The sequence below is a fragment of the Sarcophilus harrisii genome, chromosome 3 (assembly GCF_902635505.1).
Source record: "Sarcophilus harrisii chromosome 3, mSarHar1.11, whole genome shotgun sequence".
NCBI lineage: Eukaryota > Metazoa > Chordata > Mammalia > Dasyuromorphia > Dasyuridae > Sarcophilus > Sarcophilus harrisii.
The window spans coordinates 315,463,169-315,476,965 of record NC_045428.1 but is presented as its reverse complement, the minus strand read 5'-3'; the positions used below and the strand labels follow the sequence as shown (position 1 = coordinate 315,476,965).

At 38.7% G+C, this 13,797-nt stretch overlaps 1 protein-coding gene across 2 annotated transcripts in view; it reads right to left on the bottom strand.

The window, feature by feature from the left end:
- ARHGEF4 (Rho guanine nucleotide exchange factor 4) overlaps positions 1 to 13,797 on the bottom strand; it is a 481,275-nt gene that overhangs the window by 231,383 nt on the left and 236,095 nt on the right. For both annotated transcript variants that reach the window (XM_031959839.1, XM_031959840.1), the window contains one exon: positions 905 to 5,197. In XM_031959839.1, coding sequence (XP_031815699.1) covers positions 905 to 5,197 — 4,293 coding nt within the window. The remainder of the gene's footprint in view (positions 1 to 904; positions 5,198 to 13,797) is intronic.

The window sequence follows — 13,797 nt, the reverse complement described above, 5'->3', positions numbered from 1 at the left end:
AGGAGTCTTCCTGACTCCTTTCTATCTACTGTGCCATCTAGTTGACCACCAATCTAATGATCCTGTCAAAAAAAAAAAAAAAGAACTAAGGCAAAACTGGTATAACTTGTTCTTTAAATTCCATAGACATTAATTAGGTACCTGTTATGTGTAAGTCAATGTCCTAGGGATATAAAGGCAGACATAAAATAGTCCCTTCCCTCAAGGAGGCTAAGCTATATTGAAAAAAATATAGCTCTTTAAGACCACAGTTCTCATAAGTGCATGTGCCCTCTCTCTCTCTCTCTCTCTCTCTCTCTCTCTCTCTCACACACACACACACAAACACACAAACTCTTTAATCATATGTTATCAAATTTTGCCAGAAATCAGTCATATTCACTGGCCATAATTGTTTTATATGTGTTATTTTTGTCTCCTTGGGTAGATTATAAGTTCCTTAAAGGAAAGACAATGATTAATTCTTCTCCTGTACCTATCCATCACACCTGGAATAGGGGTAGGTCTTAGATGAGTGCTTAATAAATTATAATAATAGCTCATATTTATATGCTACTTTTTACAAGGTACATTCCTCACAACAACCCTGTGAGGTAGGTAATGTAAGTATCAATCTATTTTACTGATGGGAGCAGATAGTCTATATGGCTTATCCACGATCACATAGCTAGTAAGTAAAGGAATTAAAGCTCCATCTCAGAGCTTAAGCTTCAAAGAGTCCTTTCCCCACTACACTACATTGCCCCTCTGTTTAAAATCTAATTTGATTAAATGCAACTATTTCATGCTTACATGTTCTTGGGCCTAGATTTGAACTCTTTCATTCATAAAATCTCACTCTCAATGCACATCCATCTAGAAGAGAGATGTGTATTTAGCCAGTGTGATTTTGCATAGCACTCACCTTATTTTCCAGGACCTCCTGAGCAGCGGATGCTGCAGTCAGGCTGCCCTGAGACAAGATGCTCGTGCTACCTTCTTCCTTTTGGCACTCGTGGTCCAAATCATGCAAAGAAAGTAGGAAAGTAGCTCGGGGTTTGAGAGTCTTTGGCCTCTCAGGTGCCTCAGCATTGCCTTCTGTATTATAGCAATTCCCCAAAGAAATCATGGAGATGGCATTGACCCTTCCAGAGTATTGAAAGCTTCTGCGCTGAGCATTGGGCCTGGGGCTCTGGGGTTTGGGACTCATGGGCTTGCAGGGCATGTCCTTGTTGTCATACATGGGGGAGCAGGGATAGCTAAGAGATGTGACCTGATGAATCAGGGGGCTGCCAGGTGATTTCGGCCAGGTTTCCTCAGGAGAGACAGCCAGACTACCCACCATTGTCTGCAGGTATTCTCCACTCTCTCGGGAAGTCATACATTTGATGGCCGGTTCACTTTTTCTCCTTTGATCTGGTGACGCCAAAACCCTGGCTTGCATGGTGGAGTAGGGGACTTGCAGAGGGACAAAGGGAGCACCTAGGAATGTCTGCTCCTTGGACTGCTCCTCCCTGTCCTTGGATAGTTTCCCATTCTCATTACTGACCCCTTGTAGGGGACAACTAGGGGAGCGAAAGACTTCCCGAGGCTGAGCCAGGCTGGGTACCACCGGCCTTCTCATTCCATCACTTTCTCTGCCTTTCAGTAGTGTTTTCCAAGAGCTTTGGCGGAGTTTGGTCTTCTCCTTTTCAGCCTTAAGGGAACATCTAGAACTATGGTCAGCATTCTCCTTCTCCAGACCTTTGGGTTCAAAGAAGTTAGAAAAGGATTTATGAGCAAGAGCCAACCTCATCCTGATTTTTTTTTCCGTGGTTTTGAATCGTTTTGATTCATTGCTTTCGGAGGACAGCCGTCTGGTAGCTAAATCTTCTGATACTTCCATGTCATTATTTTCTATTAAGCTTAACTTACCTCCTTTTTCTCCTCCCCCTTCCCTATCGCATTTTACATTTGCATAGGGAATACTTGTATCTAAGTCTTCCAAAAGAATCCTGCCAAGCCCAGATGCCCTCCTTAAACTAACTCTGTTAAATGGATGTTTCTCATTGAGTTCTTCATCATCTGAATATTCCAAGGTGCAGCTCTCCTTGGTTGGGGTGATCATATTGGACAAGTCGGTATTCAGTGCCTGAGGGCCCTGTTGTACCCCATCATCTTTACTGACATCTGGGTCCTCTACCTTCACTTTGCTGATGCGGGTGCTGCTACCTAGAAAATTTTCAATTCCTGGAGTTTTACTTTTCTTGAAAGAGGCCATTTTGGGAAAGATAAGGAACTTGGAGGGCCTTCCAGCTATGCCAGTTTTGCTCCCTTTTGGTGAAGTCTTACAGAGGCTACCATTATTTGCCAAATGATGAAGAGAAGGTGATTCCAGGTCTTCACAGCTGATGTTATCAAAACCAATCTCAAGTAATTCAGGGGAAGTTGGGTCTAAGTTTTTTTCTTGACTAAGAGAAGCTTTGGGCATTGTAAGGCTATGGTTATGCTCATCAGTTTCTCCTTCCTCCAAGATGGAACTCAGGTTGGTTTCTGTATTAGGAAAATCAGTACCAGGGCTCAGCGACCTCAGGTCTTTGCTCTCCCTTTCATTTCCTTCCCCTTTGGGTGTCTTCTCTTCATTAGAGGTGTCTCCCAAGGCAGCATCGGTGAGATTCAGACAACCAGATGTTTGAGTAGCATCTGTCTCCTCCAGAATCAAATGAGCCACACAGATGACATGTTCATTCTCTTTCTCTGGAGCCAAATCCACTTGCTTTGCATCAAATCTGGCCCCTGAATTCTGGCTTTCCACTGGCAGCTCCCTTTCTGAGTGGTCATTCAGTCCATCATCTATATCCCCCTCCACCCACTCTGAGTGGAAGGACTCAGTCCCTAGGATGCCTGAATCATTTCTTTGTGGTCCTTCCAAAAGCAAGTTAACAACACTCTGGGTCTCCTCCTCTGGAGCAGCATCTGGCTCCTGAGCCACTTCCAAGGCTGTTTCCTCATCTACCCGTTCTTCCCAGTCTGTGTTCTCTTCTGGCACATTCACAACCAGAGAGTCATTTTTACTTTCCAATATGGTTGATTCATGTAGCCCACACTCACTGCCATCTGTTTCTACTTCCTCAGCCCCACTAAGTCCACAGAAAGCTGAGCTGGCATTGGTGGATGACACAGAACTTTCATCCTGGAAGCTTCCAAGAGTCTTATTAGGCCAAATTTCTGAAACAGAATTTGTAGGATTTGCTTTCTGCCTGGTAGCCTGCAAACCTTTCTGCTCTACAGCTATAATGATGAGACTTGATTTGCCCCTGGGATTTTTTTCTATCTTGACCTCAGGCTGCTGAAAAGCTGGAGGGGATATAGAAGCATGTGTTTCATCTTCAGTGCTGGCTTCTGGCAAAGGGGTTCCAGTCACATTAGAATGATCTCCTGATGCCTTGTTACTACAGCTGAGATTGGATACCATAACCTGATCCGTTTCCTTTGCAATGTCTCTTTCACTTGATATTAGTGTAGTCTCTGGCTCATCCGGACTCTGATTCAGTCCAGAACACCCCATGGGATCTCCACCTCCTACCCAGGCCACAGTATTGCTCCAATGACTCGAGGCTTGAAGTTCAATTTGTTTGAGGTTAGTGGAGAGACTTATTTTCTCACTTGGAATATCTCTTGCTGTATAATTACTAGTTTGATTTCCTGTCTTGACAGAAATATCTACAGGATGATTTTGTTTATCATCCACACTGGCAGCTTTGGAGGTAGCATCAGTGCCATGAAGCAACTCATGGGTTCCTCTGTCGTGTTTAGACTTGCAATTGGTGGGCCCAGGCAGTTTCTCAGCCTTGATGTTCACTGACTCTGACGTGGGGTGTGTAGAAATCTGGCACTGCTCTGAATCGTGCCCCAACCAGCCTTTCAGCTTGAGGTCTTTCCCAGGCAGGCCCTTTTCTAAATTAATACCATGGAGTTCTGACTGATCCCATGGGTCAGTAGTGCCCCTTTGAAAAGCAGTAGGTGGATGTAGGAGCTGGTTGTGCACAGGATCTGGGCAGGCACCAGGACTAATGCTGTGTATCCTTAGAACTTGATCTACTTTTTTTGCTCCTTTAGAATGGTTCCCAAACTTAACAAAGTCCTTTCCTGTGGGGTCCTCAGGACATCCTGTGGGGAAACTTGCTAAAGATTGGATCCTTCTAAATGTAGTTGGACACCGACAGCAATATTCTGAAGGTCCCTTGCTTTGAGAACCAATATTTTCTGGAACACTGTGCCATAGTTTAGTCTGTAAGAAGTTAGGGGTTTTGACAGGGGGGCAATAGGGAAGTTTTAGGCAGAGCGGGGTTAAGGGCAAGTATGTTTCTCTTCTCTTCTCTGGAACTTTCTTCCTTGTTCTTGAAAATAAAGAGGTTTCACTATTATAGAATTTCCTCCTTGGACAACCTATGTGGGGCACTGATCCAAGCCAAAGGTGGGATGCCAATTCCTCTTTGTTCCTTTTGAGATCAAATCTATTTTTCTCAAGGGTGCTATCTGACAAACTCCGGCTCCATTTGCAGGACCAGAAAGGAAACAGATAGGTTGCTGCAGCATTCAGGAAGTTTTCTGATGTGGGTACCTCATGAGAAGTGTCTGAGATCTCTGTAGGACTCTTCACTGTGATGCCCTTGGCTGATGGGAAGCTACCACCCTCTCTGCTGCTTTCTGAGTCAATGTCTGTTTGGAGAGGGATGGTCACTAGCAGAGATTCAAAAGGCAACTCGGAGTCTTGCTCTAAGCTGGACAGTTCTATCTCTTCTGTCTGTCCTTTTCCAGTTTCCACAGACAATAGGACTTCACCTCCACATGTAGATCCCTTTAAGTCAGGAGGCAATTTCACCTGTTGCTCTGACCCAAGCCCCTGAGCATCAGCCAGATGAAATTCCTGAGGGGAATCAATTGCCCCAGCATCTGAAGACACATCACATATTGCTTCCTTCTCACAAACCAGGAAACGTGAACTGGAGCAGGTTTCTGCTGTGAGGTCACTGGGCAGTGAGTCGGTATCAGAAGCACTCTCAAATGGCTCAGTTCTTACATCCGATGGACACTCACTCTGATGAGACCGAGTCTCAAAATAATCCTCATCAGTTTCCTGGCTCAACCCTTGCTTGTCTACGTCCACTGTGGATGAGAGGAGCTGGTTGTCTTCCAATTCAATGTCACCTGTTGAGGGTTCTGCTGGCTCTGGCGTCTGAAAATAAAAGAAAAGGATTCAGAAATGAATAGATGCTCAGGTGGATTATATAGTTATGCTGTTCCTTCCTTTATGAGGTCAAGGAAACTCAGAAACTTTTCATTAACCCCTTGTATTCCTATGAAGCAAGATACAGCTATTTATAACTATATTTTATTGATGAGGAAACAGAGAGGTTAATTAATGAATGCATGGTAAGTGTGTGGTAGAACTGGACACAAATAGATGAGGAAGAAAAAGGAACCTCAAGTTAAAGTCACTCATAAAAAAACAAAATAGGTGGGAGTATTTATGGAGCACATATAGCTAAAGATTGAATTCTGTCTAATTTTGTAGAAAATAACTGTATTATTGTATCCAAGGGTAGCTTTCATGCTACATAACTGCCCTAAGCATGGGGAAAGGGGTTTTTTGAGCCTGGCTTCCAAATGTAAAATAAATGTCTCCACTTACTGAAGTACAAGCCTATTTTCATATCATAAAGACCCTAATAAAGGTACACATCCTTATTTTTAATAAAAGAGTTTTTGGAACAAAAACTAAACAATACACTATAATAATTTGCTTCTTTTTCTTCCTTTGGTGGACAGTTTGTTCTTTAATCACATAAACAGTTATGAATTGTGTCTAATGCTATCACAATTAATCAATAGTTAGAGGGTAAGCTTGTGTATAAGACATACATAATACTGAGCACATTTTCTGAGGTGGGAACCAACCAAGATGGTGGAGTTGGAGGAAGTGGAACAGCTTCACTTGCCTTACTACAACTCTGATAAAGATCTCAGAAGAACACAAGAATAAGCAGTGATCCAAAAATCTGGAGAAACTGTAGTGGTTTATTTTTCATGCAGTTTTATGGAGGTAGTTTAAACAAACTATGGTATGTAAATATAATAGAATATTACTATGATACAAAAAAATGAGGAATTTAAGAAAAAAGCCTTGGAAGAGTTTTATAAACAGGAAGCGTAAAGCAGAAACAAGAGAACAATATAAGGCCCCTTCAGAACTCCTTAAGGATAGAGACTGTATTTTCTCTCTTGTGAAGCAGCTAAGTAGTACTATGGATGGAGAATAAGGTCAAGAATCAGAAAGACCTGAGTTCAAATTCAGCATGAGACACTAGCTGTGTGACCCTGATAAATCACTTAACCTCAGATTCCTCAACAGTAAAATGGGGATAATAATAACACCTATCTCTTAGAGTTTTTGTGAAAAGTAAATGAAATAGTATTTGTAAATCACTTAACACAGGATCTAGGATATAATAAATGCTTGTTTCCTTCTGCTCTTTAACTCTTTTGTCTTCTGCATTGCTTCTACCATAATGATCACAAGAATATAAGTGAAAAGGACATTAAAAGGCAACTGAACTCAGATTATGTACAATACCAGTTTGGATTCCAAGGAACAGGAAAATGATTTCTTTTTAATGTAACAGAGTTAGGAGAAAAGCCTAACATGGTCTGTGGCATGGACTCTGGGAGGGCCCTGAGTTTTTTTCTTCCTGGAAGATGATGAAACTTGACTAATTCATCTTTAGTAATCATTATGTATGTGGACCTAAAGGTTACATCAAGCCCATACAATGCTTAATTGGATACTAAAGAGGTGTCATATAGACTAGATCTCTCCCCACCAGCTTCATTCTATCTATGACATTCATATTTCCTCTTCCCCACCCTCAGCCTAAGTGCAAATGATTGTATAAAATAGAGAAGGGCAGAAGAGGGGTGAAGGTAATTAGTTACAAAGGAAAAAATGAACATAGTGTAGATCTGCTAAGAGCAGAAGAAGAAAAAGGAGAAAAAAACTTTTAAAGGAAAAGGAGTCCCTCTGTAGTACAGCCCTCTTGGTTCCCACATTCCCCTCTATTTCCATAAATGTAGATATTCCCTGATTTTGTATGATTGACCATTCCAATGGGGAAGAGGAATTCAAGCTTATTATTCACTAGAATGTTAGAATGTAGAAATTCTTTGGCTATGATCTTCATTCCCAGATTCCCCTTTCTGAAAAGAAAGCAAGTAATGATCATGTTTTAAAAACAAAACAATAACCACCTCCAACAACAAAAATCACTTTCCCTTTACTTAAACTCCTGGGGACAGAATCCCTTTTGGGAAAACTATTATATCCATCTGACTTGTGGGACCAGAGCATGTGTGTGAGTAGTACTGTTTAGAGGGCCGTCTTGTGAGTCTTGGTTTAGTATTTATATATCTTTATATCCACATATAAAAATAGAGAGACAGACAGACAGACAGATAGATAGATGGATAGATGGATAGATAGAAATATGGTTTGGGGGTTTTCTGCTATTTGCAATCAGATTCTTGAAGGAAGCAATTTCTATACTTGCCTTTGTTACTATTATTTAAAACCAGTTTCACATAATGTTTTCACCTTTTGTTGTAATTGTTTTTTGCTTGCTTGCTTGTTTTTTTTTTCTTTCTTTTGGTTTTTTCCCTTTTGATCTGATTTTTCTCATACAACATGACAAATATGGCAGTATGTTTAAAAGAATTACACATATTTAACCTACATCAGATTGCTTGTTGTCTTAGGGAGATGGGAGATAAGGGAAGGAAGGAGAAAAATTTGGAATACAGAATTTTACAAAAATGAATGTTGAGAATTATATATGTATTTGGAAAAATAAAATCCTACTGGAAAAAAAACAGAGCTTTAATATCAATGGTCAGAAGTTTGAGTTTTCTAGATTTTGATTTGATCCAACAAAGCAATTATTTGTGGTATTGGCAGGGGATGAGTTACAATTTGAACACTGTGGTACCTATTAACAACAGCATCAACCCTGCTATTTGCAACCAGATTTGGAATCTTATTTTGAATTTAACTATAACTGTGAAAGAAAGAGACAGAGACAGGACAGAGAGACAGAGAATAAATGGTTGCTACTTGCAACTAGTAAAACCCAGAAAGAATTGTATGTATATGCATTGCACGGAAGAAATGATCAATAAATATTTGTTAAAGTAATTTGGAAATTTTTTTTAATGTTCGTGATGAACATGGCTTTCCTGACAGAAATAAGTGGGCACATATCATGGTGCTGAGGACAATTCTCAGCTAAAATAATGGAAGGAGAAAAGATCATATTCACAAGACTTGCACTAGCCATCTTCCATGACCACTTATAGCTAGCAGCCCTAGATAGGAACTCTGGCTCTAAATAAAACTATTTCTTGTGCTTCAGCAGCACTCTCATTCTTCTTCTATTCCCATTATTTCATGAACCTCTTTCAACAACAAGGAAAAAATGTGTCCAACTCTCACCCCGTAATTTAATATGCTATCATTAATAGTCTTTTAGATTATTCAGTTAAGTGCTTATAATAACTACAATTATAACTTTTGCTAAAAAAATGCTCAAATTAAAATTTATATTATATAACAATTATAAAATAGAAATAACATAAGTAGGCAATTATTTTTTGCTTAAGATGCCATTAAATACTTTTTTCATGCAAATGTCTTGGAACCATTTAAGTGGGAGCCACTGACTAGAGAGTCAGACCAGCAGAATCACATGTTTGACTAGATCATCTGCACTTTCCAGATTTATTCATTCATTCATCTATTTAGTAAATAGCAACTGATTAGTCAGAGTGGGAGATACAATAATGATTAGGACCATGGAGCCTGCCTTCATGGAGTTTACAGTATATAGTAATAATATACTATATTTTAGCACTGTACTCTAGAAGCTATAGTTTTCCTAATAGTCTCAGAACCAGATCAAGACCAAAGTATAATTCATATTTGCAGAAGAATATTCAAGATCTTTACATGGAGGGAATCAATTAAATACAACAAATTATTATTGAGTGCTAATTTGCAGTGGCCAGCCCTCTGCTGAGCACTATGGGAGAACCTAAAAGAAAGGAGCTAGCCCTCATGGAGCTCACAGTTGGGAAGAGAAAGTAAATACATATGTGAGAAAACCAGAGAACAATACAAACCAGTAGGTCATCCATTGTGTGGTATAGGCAGTAGTGATTCACAAAGGAGACGAAAGGATTTAGTTAATAGCTCACACACTCTAAGGTTTACATAGCGTTTTATATACATTATCTCACTTGATCCTTGTGATAATTTCTTAAGGTAGTGCTAGTTTTTTCCCCATTTTACAACTGTGAGCCTCAGAGAGAACTTGCCCCGAGTCTCAGAGATAATAAACAACTGAGTTTAGAACTAGAATTCAAGCACTCTTCTTAGTTCTCACTCCCAGGAAGTGAAGCAGACACATCCTAATAGAAGAAGGGCTGGAGAGGGAGTGAGGAGATGCTTATTTGATACTGACTCAGGGTATGACTGGTTGAGTTTCTTAGTTTTTCTATGACTGTATTTGTCGTCTATAAAAATGGGGCAATAACATCTCTCCCCTCCCCAGAAAAGTTGTTTAAGGAGTAATTAGATGGTGAGGATGAAAACAAAAAGGTATAAAAATAGTTTAAAACAGGCCTGGCACCTAAAGAAAACATCACTATGACTCTTGGTTGTTAATAACAATAGGAATGTGGCTGTAGGCTATTGGGAGAGTAGCAGACTGAGTCAGAGTGGGGATTCTATAATGGGGGCTCCATTGGTCTGGTATGACTCTCATCCTCAGAATTTCCACAAAGAATGCAGGGGATTCTATGGAACCAAAATGTTGCAAGTGAGACACAGGACAAAGTTTGCACAGTCTTCAAAAATACGCAAGAATCCAATCTATTATTAGTGAAAGATTCAAACGTGTATCCAACCATCTGGTTGGATTTGTATAGCAAATCCAACACAAATTGCCAAAATTACCCGTTGAGATTGATTTTACCTCCCTCTTTTGTCATTTTAGACATATTCTCAAAAAGCCTGCTCAGATACTTACTTTGTAACTACAGGCAAGTCATTTCACCAGCTTCATCTTTGAAACAGAGATAATACCTTTTGAACTATCTGCCTCCCAAGACTTTGTGAGGAAAGCACTTTGTATTCTGTAATTATGGTGATAATAATTACACATCCAATGTCTTCAGATGGAGCAATCAAGACCACCAAAGTGGATAGGAAAAGAGATAAGAGAGTAAATGAGTTTTGATTAGAATGATTAGAATTAACTGGAGTCTGGTTAGAATGTTAGCTCATTGAGAACAGAAATTATTTCATTCCTTGTACTTGTATTTCTAGTGACTAGGACAGTGCCTGGCACATGGAGTTGCTTAATGAATACTTGCTTTTTGATTGATCATTTGTCATTGATTCCATGTTCTAGAAAGGATATTGATAAATTGCAAAGTGGCCAAAATAGGGTGACTTAAATGGTGAGAGAACTTGAGATCATAGTTGAAAGATTGAAAGTTGAAAGAAAGAAAGGTTGAAAGAACTGGGGATATTTAGCTTGGAGAAGATCTAGAAAAGACATAATGGGTGCCTTCAAGCATATAAAGTGTTGTTTAAAAAGGAGAGAATAAACTTGTCCTCTTGGCATTGGAAGTTAAAATTAGGACAAAATTGGAAAGTTTCATAGAAGCAGATTTAGAGTAAATGTAAAGAAAAACTTCCTACAAATTAGAAGTGACCAAAAGTGGAATGGGTATAGTTGGCTCTTCCTTGCTAGAGTTTTTCAAGCAAAGTGAGTATTTTAGAGAGGTTTTTTTATTCAGATACAATGGAACTAGATGATTTCTAAGATGTAATCTTGATTCTGAGGTTCTGAGTTTAAATTTTGCATGTGCCTTCCATACCAGTTGTCATCTTTTTTTCTTCTTTTATTTTAAACTACATCCTACTCAATTAATTCTCGCCTCTAAGCAGTCGCTCAAGCTATTTTCCTTAGCTAGAATATTTCCCCTATTCTACTCTAACTAGCTAAATGCTGTATCGCTAAGACCCAGCTTTTATTTCATTTTTCCATGATAATTTCCCTGACTATGATCTCCCATAATTGATCTCTCTTCTCTTTTTTAAAAAAATTTCTTCCCATGCTTTTTATAATCAGGACTCAACACAATATCAGAAGTATATTGGAAAAAGGCAATGGTTAAATTATCATTGTGAGCACTTGCACCTCAAGGTTAGCAAGATCTAATGCTATAGATCAAGGCTTAATTTACTGTTTTGTAGACTGTTTAGACTGAAGAAGGAATCTAGGTCGCACAATGGGAGAGCACTGTGCTTGGAATCAGGAAGATTCATCTTCATGAATTCAAATGCAGCCTTAGATACATTAACTAACAAGTCACTTAACTCTTGTTTGCTTCAATTTCCTTATCTGTAAAATGAGTTGGAGAAGGAAATAGCAAACAACTGCAGTATCTTGCCCTAGAAAACCAAATGGGGTCATGAAGTTAGATACCACTGAAAAATGACTTAACAACAAGAAAACTGGAGAAAAACAAGATTATGTGATCAACTGTGATTGACTTGGCTCTTTTCAAAAATGAGGTGATCCAGGCCAATTCCAATAAAGTTGTGATGAAGAGAATCAGGACTATGGGAACTGAATGTGGATCACAATATTGTATTTTCACCTTTGTTGTTGTTTGCTTGCTTGTTTTTTTTCTTTCTCATTTTTTCCCCTTTTGATCTGATTGTTCTTGTGCAGCATGATAAATGTGGAAATATGTATAGAAGAACTGAACATGTTTAACCTATATTGGATTACTTGCTGTCTAGAGAAGGGGGAGGAGATGGAGTGAGAAGGAGAAAAATTTGGAACATAAGATTTTGCAAAGATGAATGTTGAAAATATCTTTGCATGTATTTTGATAAATAAATAGCTATTATAAAAAAAGAATACTGAAAAAGTGATGAAAATGTTAATGATGTACATTAGACTTAAAACTATGTTGTACATACATTTTCCTCCTCCACAATACAGGTTAGACCTTTTTGTTCCTACTTGATTTATATAGAATTTTGACCTTTGAGGCACTCAAGATAATATCTAATCCAACCTATGTTCAGTGTAGCAATACTGCTATAGCATCCCTGGAAAATGTTTTCTAGTATCTGTATAAAATTTTTTGTTTTATTCTCTTCTAATCTGACTGTATTTTTACATTTGATGCCTAGGACAAAGGGGAACACAGAATAGATGATTCAAAAATATTTGTTTTTAATTGAATCATATATTATGTTGCCCTGAAGGACACAAACCTGTCAGTCTGTCCTAAGAATCCCAAGTTATAAGGAGATGAAGAAGCAAGGCCAAAGCTGCCTGTTTTGCAGGATTTTTTCCTATGCAGCTTCCATATGGACTATAAAACACATTATTAGTATGCAGCTGACAAACAGGCAGTTACCATGGAACTGAGAAAATTGACAGTAGCTGAGCCCCCAGTGGATTCTGCTGTAGTCACCAAGTATCTCCCTCTTCATCTGACTGACTGGCCACTGAGCGCTTCCTTATATGGTCATCCTACCAAGTTATTTACACTTTATTATTTTTTTTTATCAGAAAAAAAGGAGGAATGAAGAATTTCACATGTTTAATCTATATTGATTTACTTGCTGTCTAGGGGAGGAAGGAGGAGTGGAGGGAGGGGGAAAACACAAAGTTTTGTGAGGGTGGATATTGAAAACTATCTTTGCACGTATTTTGAAAAATAAAAAAGCTATTAATATAAAAATTAAATCCTTCAGAATCTAAAAAAATTGGACGAATCCTTCTATAGTGTCTTTTGAGCCATTTTTTCTAATTATGTAAATGTTATAGGCAAATCCTACATAACATAATAGCTATACTCTTGAAAAAGCTACATGTGATTTAAACTGACCTCTATAAAGCATCCCTTCTTCCCATTACTTTACATTATGCCTTCAGAGTTAAATTTTTTTTCCCTCTTCATCTCCATTAGGTCCCACTTCTGACGCATACTGGTCACATGGCTCTGGGTAAATCATTTAATCTTTCAGAGTTTTAATCAATCCTCTGAAACTATTAAATTGCAAAAAAAAATGCTGACATATTGGTAGAGAGAGTTTCCTCATATGGAATTTCCCTATATCAATAAAATCACTGGTCTAGTTCCTATCCCTCATGCCACAAGATGGAATTTGCCTGATGCTCACGTTTCATCAGAACCCTCTATTTCTCTGATTGGATCCTTTGATGGAAAGAGCAAAGCCATGAGCTCTAGGGTCTCCATTTAAAAAGGGGATTCATGGAAACTGAGTGGATGCCTATCATTTGGGGAATGGCTGATATGTGATAATATATGAATATAATGGAATATTATTGTTCTATAAGAAATGATGAGCGGGCTGATTTCAGAAAAACCTAACAAGACTTACATGAACTGATGCTGAGAAATGAGCAGAACCAGGAAGACATAGCAAAATCATGTGATTATCTACTATGATACTGGCTCTTCTCAGCAATGTGGTGATTCAAGGCAATTCCATTATGCTTGGGATGGAAAATGCCATCTGCACCCAGAGAGAGAATTGTATATGGAGACTGATGTGGATCAAAGCATAGTAGTTTCACCTTTTTGTTTGTTTGTTTCTTTTCTTTCTCATAGTATTGTTCTTTTTGATCTGTTTTTCTTGTACAACATGACAAATACAGAAATAAGTTTAAAAGG